General features: G+C 36.4%; 1 protein-coding gene across 2 annotated transcripts in view; it reads left to right on the top strand.

The window, feature by feature from the left end:
- The first annotated feature begins 355 nt into the window (after positions 1-355).
- The window catches only part of APP-BP1 (Nedd8-activating enzyme E1 regulatory subunit APP-BP1), a 316,563-nt gene continuing 297,041 nt past the window's right edge, over positions 356-19,877 (top strand). Inside the window, exons 1-2 of one of the 2 annotated variants that reach the window (XM_090398383.1) lie at positions 356-815; positions 16,401-16,504. In XM_090398383.1, coding sequence (XP_090254509.1) covers positions 736-815; positions 16,401-16,504 — 184 coding nt within the window. In that variant the 5' untranslated portion in view covers positions 356-735. The remainder of the gene's footprint in view (positions 816-16,400; positions 16,505-19,877) is intronic. The other variant, XM_090398384.1, reaches the window with a different exon arrangement.

Raw genomic sequence — 19,877 nt, 5'->3', positions numbered from 1 at the left:
TCTGTTTCCTCAGGTAGCCTCACAATAACTCAGTTAGTAGTTAAGATGCCCTTTAGTTGGAAAGACATGGGTTTGAATCTTATCTAGGAAACGAAGAACCTTAATATCTTTCATTTATTTTTCATTTAAAGATTAGTTAGCCAATCTCATAGGAAGTATCAGATTTTCCTTCCAGATATTTAAATTTTTCCTTCCACAACACAGGAAAACTAGCAGAACACACGCATTTTGTTTACGGGTGCCTTTTTTTATGATACGGAAGCCTTAAGTGCTTCTGCGTACTTTCAAATCTTAGGTGTTTCGGAGTAATTCCGTGTTTTAGCTTAAGAATTTATCACTGGTGCTTTCCAATTATTTTCTTATTTGCGCTCTGGCAGAAATCATTGGAATAATACCAAATCATTTTAAACCATTTATGCTCCCTATGATTTTTACCGAAAATAATGATTAAAATTATTTGTAATCATCAAAAATTTCGGAGACTTTGGCTATGGCATCGTTAGACAGTAAAACTTTCGAACCCATATTACAAACCGAATGTTGCGCTATCGTACGAATAGTTTTTTTATGTCAAATGTAACCATTTGAAGTTCTTTCCTTGTAATAAATACGTATATTTATATATACTATTTTATTATTTTATGGAATGAAGAAACCTACAGTATATTTACGCATTCGTCTTGTCATTTTTTAGTAGCAAGGCATGTAATAGTTTTCGGATGTTGCATAAACAATATGGAAGTCAAAATAGAAGGAACTAAGCCAAAGTCGCCCGGCGAATCTGAAAAAACTAAAAAATACGATAGACAGTTAAGGTGAGAGTGTTTTTAATTAATATTCTGGAGCTATTTAAGTGTATTTGTAGTTTACTTCCATTTATACGGTAGTTGTTCTTGTTCCCCTTATCACCTTATTTTTTTCTCAGTAGTTACAACTTTACGGTTTTACTAAAAGCAACTTATAATTTGTGTGCACGCTTAATAATGGTCAAATTCAAGTTATTGCCATTTTCCAGATGGTAGATAATAAATAGTAATCAGTGGCCCAGATGCTGAAGGCAGAAAGGAAAAAAACTAGAAAATAGTATGTTGGATATGCATTTCATTCCGCTTTACATAATTTATATTACTGAATGAATATCCACACATTTTTATTATTATTAGACACCTCCAGGGAGTCCAAAGACTCATCGAGGGAGAGTGTGCCAAGAGCATCGAACGATTTAATCCCTTCCAACTACTAACCGCGCTCAAACTTGCTTAACTTTTTTTGCGTGAGCCATTAGTAGCAGAGGCTCTACCAATTGACCAACCTTTGCTGGCAAAGTATTTTACAAGTTAAATAATCATTATTTACATTCATTTAACTTTTCAAGCCATTCTTCTGTTCATCTCTGTATTTGTCCCAGTAGAAAAAAATTAAATATTTAAGATCCCTGGTATTATTAGATTGAAAAAATATGTAGAAAGTAAAAGTAAGGAAATTTTAATCCAATGTTCAAAGAAGACAGTGACAGAGCTAATAAAAAAACAAAAAAATGAAGACTTTTTCCAGATGAATTATTGGAGCAAGTGTTTCCAAGATATACCAAGAATCACTTAAAGGAAGTAGAAGATACAATAAGTGAAACAGTTATAACTTAAAGGAAGAGATGTAGGTATAGATGATGAAGGTATAGATGATGTATATACCAAAAGAGGGAGATGATGAAAAAAGGAAAATGGATAGAGTAATAGCAATTAGAACAAAATTTAATTGAAGAGAACTTAAAAAAATTTGAGAAAAAAAGTTCTATAATGGTAACATAACTCCTAATAGAAAAAAAACTGGATGGTATATCATCACGCGTCTTGAGGTAATATTCCAGAGAGTTAACGATAGCTTTAACTTACACAGGTAAACATATAAAACTGGGTTTAATTGGTCGGAGATATGAACAGAGATATATAGCCTACTAGTTTCACCAACTTTACTTTTGGCTTCGTCTGGCACACAAAAAGCAACAAAAAACACAGAAACGAGCTAAAGTATCAGGTTAAAACATAACCAAATGCTAAATATTATCAAAATTCAAATATCAGCTTTAACTTACCTTTTTAACATGGCCCAGTACAAGACTCAAGTTCCAAAGGAGTAGGAAGAGGGCAAACTTGTTCCAGTTTCATAAAGGGGGTGATAAGACTCGAGCTTCAAATTATAGGCCAGTCTGCGTATCTGGTGTTATGGTCAAGATGTTAGAGAAGCTAGTCAGGACCAGAATTCAGAACTGGGTTCACAGCAACAGAATTCTCTTTGATGGATAGTATGGGTTTGCTAAAGGAAAGGAAGATTGTGTATAGTAAAGGTGACAGATACATTGGACAATGGAGATGCATAAATAATAGTGTATTTAGATTTTGTAAAGGCCTTTGATAGATTGCCATATGATAAGCTGGTAATTAAATTGGAACAGTTAGGTTGGTTGGTAGATTAGGTGCATTGGATTGGAGATTGGATTTCTGATAAGTATCAGCAGGTTGTGTATGGGAGCGGGGAGCGATATCCCAAAAGAGGAAAGTTGCTAGTGGTGTGTCCCAGGCATCTGTTTTGGGGCCATTGTTGTTTAATTTGTACGTAAATGATATTGGAAATGGCTTTAATGGTGATGTACAGTTGTTTGCAGATGATGCAGAGTTGAGTAGAACTATGGGAAATAGAGCAGATGTTGTAACATTGCAAGAGAACTTGAATAGACTGGCTGAAAGGGCAAGTATGTGGGGATGCCAGTTTAATGTAGCAAAGTGTACGGTTTTAAAATTCGGGAAGCAAAGATGGAATGCTGAAAATAAGATTGGTGAGAATATCTTATCTTAGAGGTGGAGGAGGTGAATGATCAGGGAATGATGGTGGATAGGACCTGAAATGTTGGAGACATTTTCTTACAATTGTGAGGGCAGCACAGCAAATTATGGCAATGATGCAGAGAACACTGACATGTAGAAGTAAAGCTATTATGATTCCATTGTACAAATCTTTGATCAGACAGTATATGGATTACTGTGCACAGATTTGGTCGCATGGTTTTCAAAAGGATGATGAGTTGTTGTTGAGAATTCGGAGGTGATTGACTAAGTCAGTTTCTGGTCTCTGATATGTGGAGTATGAGGACAGATTGAGAGGAAACAAATTGCAGAGCCTAGTGGATAGAAGGAGGAAGGGGGAACATGATTGAAACATATAAGTTGGTAAGGGATAATTACTAGTTTAATATGGGTGAGAATTTTCATGAAATGGCTGGAGATGGGTGGGGAGAGAAACAAGCTGCATTCTCTGGAAACTGTATAAGGAGGGTGAAGAGTAGATTTTGGAGAGTGATGGAGAGTGATTGAATGCATTGCCTGAACATATGGCGATTGCAGAGACAGTGAATATTTAAGTCAAGGTATGATTAGCTGTGCATGTGAGAGTGGGACCTCCTGCAATGAGTTTCTTGACTCATTGCAGGAGTCAAGAAATATAATAATGATAAATGTTGTTTGGGATATTTATTGGTTCAGTTAGAAAATTTACATATTTTTAATTTTTAGGAAACACAATTTAGTCCTTATAATTTAGTTATCTCATTGAATATATCCAGGTAGTCCATTTTAAAAAATAGCCTTGAAAAGCTTTATCTACTTGATGTATTTAGAAGAAAAGATATTCATTTCTTACCAAAGAGTCAAACTGACACTTATCAAGGAACATTTTCAGGAGTTCTTGAAAATGATGACATTATGATATACTCAGGACCTGAGTATATCATAATATCCTCAGTTACCGTATTCTTCAGTAACCAAGTGATCTGATGAGCTGCTTTAGCCACTTTTGCTAAAGTTTCCCTAAAATTTAACTCCATATCCACTAACACTCCCAAGTCTTTGGCTTTGTCAGTTTCCTGGAGTACAGTTCCATCAATGTGGGCCGCATTGGTCACTCGTCTCTGGACCGTGGAGAGGGTCCAGAGACGAGTGACCAAGATGATAGTAGGTCTGTGGAATGAACCTTATGAGAATAGGTTGAAGATTTGTGGGTTGCAGAAATTGGACGATAGGCGAAAGAGGGGTGATATGATTGAGACATTCAAATTACTGAAGGGTTTTTATAAGATTGATCCAGAAGATATTTTTGAAAATATGACTGGTGGTGGGAGGACTAGGGGCCATGCATGGAAGCTGGGCAAGAGCGTGGTTGACAAGGGTGTTAGAGCTAGGTTCTTTACTTGGAGAGTGGTAAATGAGTGGAATAAGCTTCCAGAGTCTGTTGTGGGTGCTACGACCGTGAATGAGTTCAAGGCAAGGTATGATAGATACTGTGTAAATGTTGAATAGTTGTTCTTGACATGATGTTAGGGCCTCCCTCGATGAGTCTGTCGACTCCTTGGAGTTTCCCAGAACAATAATAATAATAATGTGGTATATAGCTGGTAATCTTTTCACCCCGAAATGCATAACCGTACACTTTACCACATTAAACTGACATCCATTCTCCTTTGCCCAGTCTGCCAATCTATCCAAATCATTCTGCCAAATTTTGATATCATCTGTGTTAACTATTGCTCTACCCAACTTTGCATCATCAATAAATAACTGAACGTTTCCTCTCAGATCCTCCCCTATATCATTAATGAACAAATTAAACAGTAACAGTCCTAGAACAGAACAGAACTCTGCGACATGTCACTAGTCACAGGCCTTTTGGACTCTACTCCTGAATAAACTACTCTGTAATATCTCTCCATGAACCACCCTCCTATCCATCTCACCAACCTTATATCCATCTCCATATGCTGCATGTTACTGATTAGAATTCCATATGGAATCCTATCAAAGGTCTTTGCAAAGTCCAGCAGTATTACTGTAAACTCATTACCTTTGTCCAACTCAGCTGTCACTGTATTATAAAACGTGAGCAAGTTACTGAGGCATGACTTACCCTTCATAAAGCCATGCTGCCCCCAAATAGGACAGATGCAAAGGAGAATTTTGTCCAGCAGTATTACTGTAAACTCATTACCTTTGTCCAACTCAGCTGTCACTGTATTATAAAACGTGAGCAAGTTACTGAGGCATGACTTACCCTTCATAAAGCCATGCTGCCCCCAAATAGGACAGATGCAAAGGAGAATTTTGTAAGGCCTACTATAGGATTCCATAAGTCCTGAAATATTTCAGTAATTCATAAAAACCAGAAAAATTGGTATTTTAGTGTGGTTTGCATGAAAGTGAATCACAAGAAGGGGGGAATATTTTTTGGCAGGGAGAAAAAATTTATTTCAAATTTTCATCGATAGAGGGCACTGATCCATATGCCTCATTTGCAAATACGTGCAAATGAGAGTTCTATGATATGCAGGGTGTACCATTGGCAGCTTGTAATGAATGCAGACAAATTCCCAGTCATTGGGCAAACAGAATTATTTTGGTGAAAAGAAAAATTTGTTGCTGTGATGCTTACATTGGTGGATAAGGCATTGTTAGTGAAGTTATTTTATGTAAGTGGGGAATCGGTATTGAAAGCTTTACAAAAGTTTCAAATGCAGAAAAGAATGAAGAAAGTTTGAGGTCCTATCACTCCTGCCAGACTACAGTCTTTGATACGATGTTTCGAAGAAACTGGAAATTTGTCAGATTACCCTCACAGCAGCAGACCTTGTTATCCAAAGCCCATACCAGTGTTGTGGTATCATAAATGAATGCCCTAGTGGCATAATCAACAAGTTGTGTAAGCAGTGCATGGAAAGCTGCAAGAATCACAAGCATAGTGAAAATGCCCATATTTTGCATCCTTCATGGTGTGGTATTACAAAGTGATACCACTAAGAGGGAGGAATTCGCAACGTGGATTTTGACAAAAGTCACAGAAGATTCACAATGGCTGTACTACAACTTCTAGACAGATGAAACTCATTTTTGTTGCATGGGATACACATAACTGAAATTTGGGCACAGGACAATCCACATGCTTACACAGAGGAGCCATTGCATTCACCACAACTGACTGTTTGTGCAGCTTCACTTTATCCTTCACTGCAGTTTCTCATCAGCACATTTAGTGAAGAATGACTCATCAACCATAATTGCAACTCCGCATGGCCCCCTTTGTCCCTGGACTTGACACCAGTAGATTTTTGGTTGTCGGGCTATTTAAAGTTCCGAGTGTATCTGAATAGCCCATCTTCCTTAGCAGATTTAAAAGATGCCATTCGCTGCAAAGTTGCTTGCATCCACCCGGATATAATTGCTTGTGCCAGCAGACATGTTGAACAATTACTGTAGTGATATGTAACAGGTTTCCTGCATATGATTAAATAAGTTTTCAATACTATTTTGACTGGCATCGCTGCTTTTGCCCTCTCTCAATTAAAAAATTGAACAAAATTTTTTCTCTCTGCCAAAAAAAAAAAAACCCTCTCCTTGCAATTTACTTTCATGCAAACCACATTCTCTCTAATATACCAATTTTTCTGATTTTTATGAATTATTGAAATATTTTGGGACTTATGGGACACCCTGTATATGTGTGTGTTAGTCGCTTATATTTTTCTGGCCACTTTGCCTTGCAGGATAAAAAAAAAATCCATGTTTCTGGAAGGTAATGTTGTGTCATCTTCATAGAAGACTGGCCAAACCACCTCTTGAAAGATTCTTATGAAGGATCTTTGTATTCCAGGTGGTATTCAAACCTAGGTCTTTCCACCGAAAGGCATCACCAGTATTGACTTAGCTACAGAGGCTCTCCTCATATTCTTGCTAACTCTAAGTGCAGTTAGCAAGAATATGTGAATATTTTTTATTTTTTTTTGAAGAATGGCAGATAAGTTGAGTTAGAGATGGTTGCGAGGCTGTCAGTGAATGAGTTTAAGGAGAGCTATGATATTTTGTTTGTTATTTTAAGTTACAGTTTTTGCTAATTTAAAATTTTTCAAAGTAAAAAAGTAAGTTAATTGCATTACCTTTCTGAGCCTAATGTTAATCATATTAATAAATTAGCCAATTTGATAATGAGATTTGTTTTGCTATTAAATATATTTCATCACATGCTATTCAAGTATGTAACCATTACAGCTAATATTGTTTGTATGATAGCAGAAAGAGAAAAAATGTATATTTAAAGAGCTTTAAAAAAAAAAAAATGTAACGGAACTTTTACTAATGAGGATCAGTCTTCAAATTCAAATATTGTATTATCATCAGTTAACGGATCTTTCAAAAAATATCAAAAATATGATTTTTTGCAAGCACTTTTTAATCATGAACCATAGTATCTCTATATTTCCCACTTAGAAACTTAATCATTTCTGCTTGGTTTTGTGACTATAACATGTAATTGTTCATGCTTCATTCTTTTATAACAAATGTTCCAGTAATCTAACAAGAGTTTATTGCTGTTTCGAACACATTATTATTGTTCATATATATTTTTATGTTTAGACCAGCCTGTTCTTAAAGTAAAATTTCCTTTTAGAGTGAATATTTAAATTTGTTTGCGATTTTCCTAGGAAAATTTCTTTCAGCATTCTTATTGACAGAAAGCCTATCAAATGAACATCTATCAAAATTTCTCAGATGGATGAGCACAGCACGATGCTATTAGAGATAGAATTTGTGCTCTGACAGAAATGAATGCAAACTTTGTTTCATGTTATAAATAAAAGATGCCAAGAAATTATGTTCTTGGTTTAATCCTTCATCCAAGTGTAAGCAAACAAAGTTTGCTTACACTTGGATTTTACACTTAGAGTTTGCATCTGAAGTAATTTCAGGACTGGATATAGAACTAATGACTTCACATCACTTGCCTTAGTATCGCATAATGTAAAGTACATATCCTTATGGGAAGGGTCACTACCCAGACCAGTTTTGACCTCAGTGGGAGCCAGACCAAGAAGTTATATTTTCATATAAGAGTAGCCAAAAGGTGTCACACCTTATTACTAAAATACTCTGGATTAGAGATAGATGTTGGAAGTTTTTCTACTTGGTTATACTATAAATTAAAGATGTGAAGAAATTAAATTTGTTCGTGTTTTACTGGGAAGTCAAGAGGAGCATGGGCAGTGTGCCATTACATAATGTTATGATGAGATAGTTGGTATCTTTTAGGTAACATAAATAATGTGGCAATATGTTTATAAGTTTCAGTATGTATGCTTTATAAAATTCGCTATTGAATTAGTTAATTACATAGCATTTCTTTCTCAACCATATGCCCGATTCCCACAGACTGTTATCAGTATTCCCAAAAGTAGTATGGTAATTCTACCATACTACTTTTGGGAATACTGATAATAGTACAGAAAAACCTCGCTTAATGCGATTAATTAATCCATCAATTAATGTGTGCTAAGTGAAATCGCATTAAGCGAATACAATAAACAATTGGAATAATTATAATTCATCCATCAGTTAGCGTAAATTTGAAAAAAAAAATTATAAGCTCTATTAAAGGATAAAATCATCAAAGTTAATAAAAATCAATTGGTTAAATTTTTATTTAATGCCTAAATATTTGATTGAGCTACTTTTTTTACAAAATAATTAAGTAAAGATGTTTGAATAGTGCTCAACTTTTTCATATTGTCATGCAATTTGCGATAGCTGGCGATTGCTTTATCAAAATTTTGACAGACTTTGAAACTTCGTTCCATATCAGGATCAACATCAAACAAAATTTTCTTAGCATACTCAATGTTATTGAAAACTGGCTCAAGTTGTTTTGCAGTTAGCTTCTTAATCATAACATTCTCTTCTTGTTTGCACTCCTTATCTTCTTCGTGCATATGCATGCTGTTCTTCTGGTTGAAGGAGATTATTCTTGCTTAAATCTTCTCAATGGGAATTGAGCAAGTGTCACACATCTTGATTATCCAGTTCATTAAATTCAAGTTCTTTTCCAGTTGTGCTGATTTATTCAATAATGTTATCAGCTGGGTTATTAAAACCATTGAAATCATTTGCACAGTGAGGTAGACCTTCTGCCACATGGCTCTCATATTGCTGGTGGTGATTCCTCCCATGCTAAATGAATATTTTCTTCTGCTTGTTTGATGTTGTATTTTTTTCCCAAAACACGGGTAAAGAAATTGCATTCTCTTTACTCATTGTTTCAAGGGCCTGAGGAAAGGTTTCACGAAGGTAGTATGCTTTAAATGATGATACGACCCCTTGGTCCATCAGCTGAAGTAATGGCACGCCCTTCCCCCTAGGATGACCAGGAGCATTATCCATTAACAAAAGGACTTTAAAGGTAAGGTTATATCTCTTGCAGTAGTCTGCAACCGAAGGACAAAAATAACAGGTGAACCACTCCTCGAAAAGAGTTTTAGTCACCCAAGCCTTATTATTTGATTTCCAAATTACTGGCAGTTTTTGTTGGTTACATCCTCTTAATGATCTTGGCTTGAGTTTAAAGTAGTCTTCTTCATTGCCTCCTAATAAAAGTGTAAGACGATCTTTGGATACTTTGTATCCTGGTCGAGATGCTTCAGTTTTAGTTGGGAAAGTTTTTGTTGGCATACACTTCCAAAAGAGTTTCGTCGACATTGAATATTTGATGATCGTCATAATCATCCTGCTGAATTATCCTTTGCAATTCTTCAGGAAACTTGGCCGCAGAATCTTTATCAGCACTAACAGATTTCCCAGTTATTCTTACGTTATGCAGTCCAGCTCGATTTTTAAAACGGTTAGACCATCCTAAACTCGCAGTAAAGCTTTCACATTCCTCTTGAAATTTGGTCTCTTTCAATAATGTAAAAATATTGAGAGCTTTTGCCTGAATATTCCTTGTACTAAGAGGTATTCTTTTTTGGTTACAATCCTCAATCCAGAGTGATAGAAGACGTTCCATCTCATTAATCATTTTGATCATTAAATTGCTTCTATTTTGGGTGATCTGCATGCTTAAAGAAGCAGTAGCAACTTTTCCTTGTTCTTTGTATTCTTTGCTCTTTAATATAGTTTGAACTGTAGTTGCTGTATCCCAGGTCTCACACAATCGTTGTATTACTAGCACCTGGAGGCAATGCAGAAGACTTGCATGTCTCTTAATGACTTCCATCTTTTCCTCTAATGTAATTACTTTTCTTTTCTTTTTATTACTGCCACTTTCTTTATCAGTCTTTCTCTTTTCCATATCAGGGGTTGAATATTATAAAGTCTTATAGGTATCTAAATTAAAGCAAAATGAAGGAAAGGTGATTGAGCAAGAGAACAGAGCATGCATGTGGTCTTGCAATGATAGCTTTGAGTCAACTGCCGATTGTCGCCATCCACCGCACACAGCATTGCCTCTGTACACCGGCTGCTACATTGACAAGTGCCACTGCTCGCTGCAGATTGGCAACAAAAAATATCATGTAACGTAAAAAATTGTGTTAACTGATTAATCACTCGCTTAAAGCAGGAAATAGTATCATTTCACTCAGTCGCGCTAACTGATTATCACGCATATCGAATTCGTGTTAAGCGAGGTTTTCCTGCATGCATACACGCACGCGCTCACATGTTAGTATCAAATCCCAGTAAGAAACACTCTCCAAGGCTAATCATATATGACATTCCCAGTGAAATTGATACGAACAATGCAATTGACTCAATCCGCATGCAAAACGAAGAACTCTTTAGTCGCGATACAAAGATAACACAGAAATTTATCATGACAAATAAAAAAAATTAACATTCCCTACACATACTAAATGATGACTGTAACACTCCATATGAAAATACCAGAGGAAGCAGTTTCATCGATCTAACAATGGCAAACAATGCTATTTTACCCCAGGTTTCTGAATGGAAATACGAAGAAGAGGAAAGAATAGAAGTTGATTATAGAGGTCGATCCAATGGTGAGGACCAAATTGTTGAGAACCGGTGTAAAAATGCTGTGGAGAATTTGATATTGTGCAGACTACGTAAGCGTTCTGAGGTACTTTAACTACTGCAATAAATTCCACCACCACCACCACCACCACCACACACAAGTCTGCAGGGGGGGCCACCTGTCCATTCTGCTCTAAAGAACATAAGTTCAGCGAGTGCCCACGAAATAAGTCCGAGATGAACTGCATAAATTGCCAAAAACACAACAAGCATGCCAAAACCAAAAACGACTGCAAACACATGACACTAAGCAAAGACTGCCCAACATATAACTACTGTAGACAGCTCAGAATTCAAAACATAGATTATGGAAAGCAACAATAAAGCTAGCAGAAACAGCACTATTTCCCTGGCATGCCTTCAAATAAATCTTCAACGCTCTATAAAGGCTGTAAATAACTTAACAGAACTCATAAATGGAAAAAATGTAGGACCAAAATTAATACAAGAACCTTACAACATCAACAACAAAATATGCGGCTTTCCAAGTAACTATAAAATATTTTCCAAAGGATCAGAAAGAAAGAGAGCTGCAATACTCGTGGCCAACCCTGAAGTCGAGGCAATACTAATTTCTCAGCACAGCAACGAGGAGTCAGTACTTATCGAAATTATGTACAGAGGAATTAAAACTTTTGCTGCAAGTATGTATCTAAACTATCATGCTGACATAAAATACGGCTTAGAAAAAATGAGCAACATCTTGGATTTCACCATCTACCATGGCCTAATTCTTGGAATAGATAGCATTGCCCATTCGGTTTCATGGTTTAACGAAAGCACAATAGAGGTAAAAATTTGGAAGAGTTCATAGCATCAAATTCCCTACACATACTAAACGATGACTGTAACACTCAATCATTTGAAAATACCAGAGGAAGCAGTTTCATTGATCTAACAATGGCAAATAACGCTATTTTACCCTGGGTTTCTGAATGGAAATACAAAGAAGAGGAAAGTTGTTTTGACAATCACATAATAAGTTTCATTATCAGTAGCAAAAATTTAAACGGAATAGACAACACAAACCATCGCAAGTACTTCACCAATAAAACCAACCTAGAGAAATTTATAAAAGCATTAAAAAGAGAATTTTCACGCCTAATCTCAGAACATCATTTTAATGCAAATGGTGAACAACAGCTCAGCTTAGACAAAAACCTAGCCATCTGGGCATCAGCACAAACTGATATAGACTTCCTTGCTTCTGTGCTTTCATCTGGTCTGATAAAATCCAGCAACCAAACACTCAGAACAACCAAGAAGCTAAACATCGATGGAAGAAAATCAGTACCTTGGTGGAATGACGAACTAATAGTCCTAAGAAAACGTGTTAACGCATTCAGACGACTATACCAAAGAACATACAATAACCAAGATTTAAGAGAGAGCAGAAGACAGAAATACTATAAAGCCAAATACAGCTATCAGTCCAAAATTACAAATGTGAAAACAGAATCATGGAAAAAATTTTGTACAGTTTCAAACGTATCGGATCCTTTGAATTGCATATATAAATTAGCACCAAGCAAGAATAAGACAACACCTATACTATCAAGAAAACAGATGGCACCTACACTAAAATCTTAGCAGAAACTGCAGCTATTATGATAGAGAAGTTTATTCCTGATGACGATGAATCAATAGATGAAGAAATCCACAAAACTTACAGACAAAGAATGGAAACAGATATAGACACTCATTTGCAACTAATGAAATCGATTCAGTATTAAGATCAATGGATCCAAAAAGAACTCCTGGAGAAGATGGAATAACTCTTCTATATACTCCTAACAGCGTTTCTTGAATTCCCCAAATTCATAACAACAGTTTACAACAAATGCCTAAAAAGAGGACGATTTCCTTCAATATAGAAACGCTCAAAAATTATACCCATAATCAAACCAGGAAAAGAAACATCCGACGAAATTAACAAATACAGACCAATCAGTCTCATAAATGTTGCTGGTAAGGTACTAGAAAAACTTCTAATAAACCAAATAATGCACTATGTCTACTCAAGAAACCTATTAAGCAGCAATCAGTACACATTTAGACCTCAGTCCAGCACAGTAGATGCAATTATGGAGGTTAAAGAGTTCACAGAAGACAGTCTACAAAAGAAAAAAAAAAAAAAAAAGACGTACTACTGATCTCACTCAATGTACAAGGAGCTTTCAATGCTGCATAGTTGCCAGCCATAATCAATCAATTAATACATTTAAAATTCCCAAAAAACTTGCTCTACCTTACAAAAAATTATTTTTCAGACAGAAGAGCAACTATGACATTAAAAACCACAACTGTAATGAAAAAAGTCAAACGAGGCTGTTCGCAAGGTTCCTGCTGTGGACCAGGTTTCTGGAACATCCAGTACGACTCGCTGTTAAGACTTTCTTTCACTACTGAAACAAAAGTCATAGCTTTCGCTGATGATGTGATGATAATGATTCGGGGACGTGATGGCTTGCAGTTAGAAGTAACAGCCAATGAAGAACTCTTTAAAATTGCAGAGTGGGCACTCGAGAAGAAAGTTACCTTCAATAGCACCAAGTCTGAAGTCCTCCACATCTCACGCAAAAAATCAAAACAACTTGTAACTGCCTTCCTAAACAGAGAAGTTCTCGAGGTAGCCAGTGAGCTAAAGTACCTAGGAGTGACAATAGACAAAAAATTTACCTTCAATAAGCACATCTCATATGTTGCTGAAAAAAAGCTTACAAGTAGTAAACCTCCTAGCTATGTCGGCAAGGATTAAATGGGAATTAGGCCAATGAGCGCTGGAAACAGTATATACCAGAGCTATACCACCACTGATATCTTATGCACCTGCCTAGGAAACATACACTAAAATCAAAGATAAACTGACAAAAACTAAACAGAGTTCAACGCCTTTTATACGTATAATTAAAGGATATAGGACAATATCTTTCAAGGCAGCTTGCATTATTGCAGCCCTAACACCGATCTGCCTGAAAATACAAGAATTATCTATTATATATGACGTCGCTTCCGGAAGATATAATGAAAGTTACAACATCGATCCAAGCTGCTACAAATGTCTGCTTCACTACAGTAGGTGGCCTCACCCAGCAAAGAGAACATACATTAAGGAGAAGGAAAGCTGTGAAAGCGTCGATTTCCAAATATACACTGACGGAAGCAAAACTGAAGGGAACGTCGGTTGCTCTTTCATTGCATACAACAGATAGTCCATTATACAAGAACGCTGCTCTAGATCATCCTCTCTGTTCCAACAACCAAGCAGAACAACTTGCTATAGAGTATATATCTTTACATATATATATCTCTATATATATATATCTCTATATAAATATATATATATCTCTATATATCTATACAGTATATATCTCTGGTATATACTGTTTTCAGTCACCTGCATATCTCTGGGAATGAGAACAACACCTCTCATCAAAAGACAGCAACAATTTACAGTGATAGTAGAAGCACTATAGATGGCATAAAAAACCAGAACAACCATATTGCATTAATAGAACAGACAAGAAATCTGGTTCGGAATCTCACTCTAGAGGGATGGGAAATCAAGTTCTGCTGGGTGAATGTGCCTACTGGGGTAGCAGGAAACGAGAGAGTGGATCAGTTGGCTAAAGAAGCAGCTAGAAATGAATGGCTAGAAACAAATTAACAAAAGTACTCGAAATCTGCTATAAAAACACTTGCAGAAGAGCAAAGACTAGACAAGTGGGAAGAAGAATGGAAAACATCAAAAAACGGATAAACAACAAAAGAATTCTTGCCAAGCATCAGAAACAGACTCCGGCTGAAAAAACACGCCATTTCTCCAGGTTTAGCCATGCTACTAACAGGACGTGGAAAACTAAGACACCACTTACACAGATTCCATATCCTGGAATCACCATCATGCATTTGTAGTCCACACCTTCAACAGACTGTTGACCACATACTTTATGACTGTCAGCTATTGGACTCCATTCGGATACCCCTAATACAACATGTCATCACTTCCGGAGACAAGTGGCCAGTGTTAAAATAGAGACTTATCGAAAAGTATTACTCAGAATTAATTAAATTTGCCAATAAAATCAACTTTCAGTCCTTGTAATCTAACATAATTACTGATATTGTATATAGTGTTAATATATGTATACTAGGGGCTCATCCCCCTGATGCCCCCCCCCCCCCCCCCCCCCGAGTTCTGGACTGGTAGGCCGGTTCTCCTTGAATTCTGATGACTCGAATTTTGAAAACTCGAAAGGGGGGTTCCTCCCCCCTGGTACCTACGGCGCCCAACCCCTTGAGTTCCGGACTGGTAGCCAGTTCTCCTTGAATTCAGATGACTCAAATTTTGAAGACTCGAAAGCCCCCCCCCCCCCCCCCCCCCAGGCTGCCTATGCTGCCCAACCCTTCGAGTTCCAGACTGGCAGGCTGGTTCTCCTTGAATTCTGAGGACTCAGATTTTGAAGACTCGACATTCAGGTTAGCCTCTAAGTTTCAAAACATTTCAAATAACTTGACAAAAAACGTGGCCCAAAAACGTTACAAAAAAAGGCTTATTTTATATTATAGAGTAGATATAAAAATATACATGTAAATATGAAAATTGATACAAAAATATAAATACAAATGTTAATCAGTACTTGTAAGCTACATGTAATATAAGCATTGTATGCAATGGAGCATGTAGGAATAAATTACCTTCTGGTAGGGTTACTAATGGGAGGAAAACACGCGCGCACACACACAGAAAGAGAGAGGGGGGGCCCTGGTTGGCTGCTCTCCAGCCAAAAGGCTGTGGGTTCAAATCCAGCCATGGGCATGGGTGTTTGTGATTATCTGTGAAAATACTAGTGGTGGTGGGCAGTAAATGGTGTTGGTGTAGATGATGCAGTTCACTGTAGTTGGTGGATTTAAAGGTGGAGAGGAGAGTTGTAGAGTAGTAAGAAGTCTTTGGACTCCTTGCAGGTGTCACGTAATAATATGTAATATGCAATAAAATTGTATATATTTATGTCAGGGTGCTTTATGTATGACTTGGTTCTGCTCTAAGTTACACAAATGGCATTGCAAATTTAAAATGGGGGGAAGGTTCCTATATGATATATTAGCTAATTGGCAATATTCACAATAATATTCATGAGTAAACACTGAATAGTATAATTTATTTATAACCATTTTATGCAGATGGAACCTCAGTATAGCTTGTCTCTTTAAGATACAAATATTTTTGCTTAGTTAAAGATTAACACATCATCGATATCTTACTAATATAATGATTAAGGAATATCTTGTATTCTTAGTTCATTAGTATTACTAGTAGATTAACACATCATTGATATCCTGCTGATAGAATGATTAAGGAATTCTTTGTATTCCTGGTATTGCTTTGTGTATGTTGCCATATAATGTATATACTGTAACTCACAAAGAAGAACTTTTAATTCTTCCAGTTAAGGTTTAAAAAAATATTCTTTTAATCAGTTCATTTGATTTTTATAGGTTATGGGGTGATTATGGACAGTTAGCCTTAGAAGCAGCTCATGTTTGTTTAATTAATGCTACAGCCACTGGAACAGAGGCCCTTAAAAGTGTTGTTCTCCCTGGTATTCTTATATTTTTTATGTTAATTTCTATTTATTTACATTTCTGAAGCAACTTATGCAGCAATAAACAGTGAGCTGAGTTTGATTTGGCTCATTGTTTATTTTAATATTATTGTAGTTATCTGTGATGTATTCTCTATTGCATACTTTTACAAATTCTGCATTTGAGAATTTTTATTTACTTTTTTATGTTTATGACATCTATATCAGCTATTTTATATGAATCACATCAACAAAAGATTGCTAGTGTATTGTATGTTAGTAGCCATGGATTAGATAACCTGTCAGCTCTAGGGATTAAACATGGAACTTATTCAAGCCACTTCAGTCTTCCAGTAAGCAGGGTGCTTGTTAAACACCAGATGATGAAATTCATTTACCACCTAAAGACATTTACAATCTATATCCACAGTGGGATTTGAATTTGTGATCTACTGGTTGGGGGAACAGAAGCACAACAATCCACTTGAATAAATAGGCCATCAGTATTAATATGTTAAAGATTGGCATATATAACCTGTTAGTACTGTGGATGTACTACAGGTTAAATAATCCATAAATCTGCTCTACAAATTGATTAGGCCACACATGGACTATTGTGCCCAGATTTGGTCACTGGGTTTTCAGAAGGATGAAGAGATGTTGGAAAGGGTCCAAAGGAGACTGACTAAGGTAGTTTCTGACCCCTGGAATGTCAAGTATGAGGAAAGATTGAGAAGATGTAATTTGCAGAGTCTGGTGGACAGGAGGAAGGGGGGGGGAGAGATATGATAGAGACCAACAAGTTGGTAAGGGGTTGTTATAGGATCAATGCTGGAGAAGTTTTACAGAGAATAGTGGGAGCTCAGGGGTGAACCAGAGGTCATCCCTGAAAACTGTATGAAGAGGGTGTGAGTAGGGGATTGAGAGGCAGGTTTTTTCATGCAGAGTTGTGAATGATTGGAATGCCTTGCCTGAGAATGTGGTGTCTGCAAAGAGTTTGAATGTGTTTAAAACATGGTATGATGAGCTGTGTGTGTGATAAAAGGACCTCCCAGATGAGTCTTTGACTCCATGAGGTCTTGGGGTGGTAATAATAAATCAAACATTGTACTTGTTCAAGCCAACTTATGTGATAATGGTCATGTCATGAGTGATGGAAATCATCTCCCACCTAAAGACATTCATAAACATCCATACTACAGTGGGATTTGCATGCATAGTCAGTAAGCTCTGCATTCAATATCTAAGCTAGGAGGTGGAACTTTGAACATATTCTTGAAATTTTTGAAACTTTAAAATTGGTTTACTTTTCTATATTCATCTTAGGCATAAATATATAATACTTGTCATGTACTTATCCACTATTGGCTCTTAGACGGTATTGAGATGTATGTTGAACAGCATGTAGCCTCTCATATTTAATGAAACCACACCAAGACTTAAGTACAACTTAAGCACAACTTAGTTTTATAAACTTTATGAATGCATTTTAAATGATAAGATTACTTATTCCTGCTTTCATAGTTTTCCATGGAGGTGATGTTGTAATTTTATAGTGTCAGTGCTGCAGCAGTAACATCTGGGTCATTGCCAAGTTAATTTACATAGCATTTACAAAGCAAACTTTCCAAGGCTAATTGCATCATAAACAATACAGTTATTTAATATATATATATTTTTGTCATGTGCCAAGTAAAAGGAAAAAATGATAATAGAAGAATAACATTATTGAATGCTCAAGATAGGAAAGTGATGGATGCTCTCAAAGTAGCTGAGTTGTTTAGTGATCACTTTAGTCAAGTATACATTCCAGGATTAGCTATTTGGATCCTGAGTGGAACTAGATGAAATGATAGTGGTACATTTATTGAAGATACTATTGCAAGAGCTTGATTTGAACATAGCAGTGGGATTGGATGAGATATCAGCAAAGGTGCTGAAGAAATGTGCATGAGAATTGGTAATGCCTCTGACTTAAATATTCAACATGAATCTCAACTTCAGAATGTGTCCTAATAAGTGGAAGGCAGGCATGTTAATTTTATTAAATAAGGGTGGAGCTAGGAGTGAAGCAACCGATTATAGCTCAATCAGTATCTCTAGAGAGATTGTTGGGACTTGCATTCAGAGGTTGGTAGAATGCACTTTAATATTCTACAGAGGACAACATGGCTTTGTTAAAAGAAGATTACACTTTAGCAGTTTGCTCACATATTGTTGAGAGAGTGGCTGCAGAGTTAAATAAGGATAATGGATATACCAATACTTCTGGATTGTGCCAAGACATCTGATAGGATTCCATGCTGTAAATTCAATAACCAAAGTGGAGAACCAGTGATATCCTGTTATACAGACTCAGAGGGATAGGTATGCCAAATGACATGGAGAGTGGCTGAATGATAGGTATCAGAGAGTAATGTATGGGAGTGCTGAGCCTGGAGGAGGATGACTAGCAGGATATCACTGGTTCTCCACTTTGGTTATTGTTGTTTAACTTATATATTAATAATATTGGAGCTTATCTGGAGAGTAATAATGCAATTGTCTGCTAGTGATGCAAATGAGGGAGGATGATCTAAACAAAATAGTTCTGGCCAAATGATAATGATTGTAGGTTCAGTGCAAGGTCATGCATTTTGAATTGAGAATATTGCAGATAGTCCCTACGGACTACATTGTTAAGGTGGTTAAGTCATCATATCAGATAACTGCACACTGAATTGTAGAAATAAAGAAATTATTTTGCCATTTACAATACCTTGATATGACTGCATCTTGACTTGCTCTGCTCTCGTTACCTAAGTTCATAGACAATAAGAAGACAGTTTTTGTAGTTGTCTCCTCATCTTATTTACTTAGTTACCATGCCTGTTACTTGTTAATCTGAACAGTAGGTAACTAGGATGATATCCTACCCTATGGAATTGCATATAAGAACAGACTGATGAAATGCAGTCTTCTTGAGTAATAGATGGAAGGTGGGGGGGGGACCAGAGATATGATAGAAGCATTCAAGTTGCTAAGGGTATTTTACAACATAGATGCAAGTGAGATTTTACAGCTCCTGGCAGATGTGGGAACTTAGGATCATTCTTGGAAGTTGAGTAAAAGTTAGGAAGCGCATGAAGTTCAAATTCTTTTCTTGGAATGTAGTAAAAATTAGTAATGTCTCTGGCTTAAATATTCAAATTTTATTTCAACATGAGCACATTTCCTAATGAGTGGAAGGAGATCATGATAATTCCATTATACAAGGGTAGTGCTAGGAGTGAAGCATCTGATTATAGACCATTCACCATCTCTGGAGAGTGAATGTGTTACCAGTGGATGCTGTGAGTGCATTCCCATGAATAATTTTGAAGAAAGATACGATAGATATTTAGACATTTTG

This window comes from Typopeltis vanoorti, chromosome 9 (assembly GCF_054136105.1).
Source record: "Typopeltis vanoorti isolate ZY-2024b chromosome 9, IOZ_Tvanoo_1.0, whole genome shotgun sequence".
Taxonomy (NCBI): domain Eukaryota; kingdom Metazoa; phylum Arthropoda; class Arachnida; order Uropygi; family Thelyphonidae; genus Typopeltis; species Typopeltis vanoorti.
This window is presented reverse-complemented; position numbering and strand designations above follow the sequence as displayed.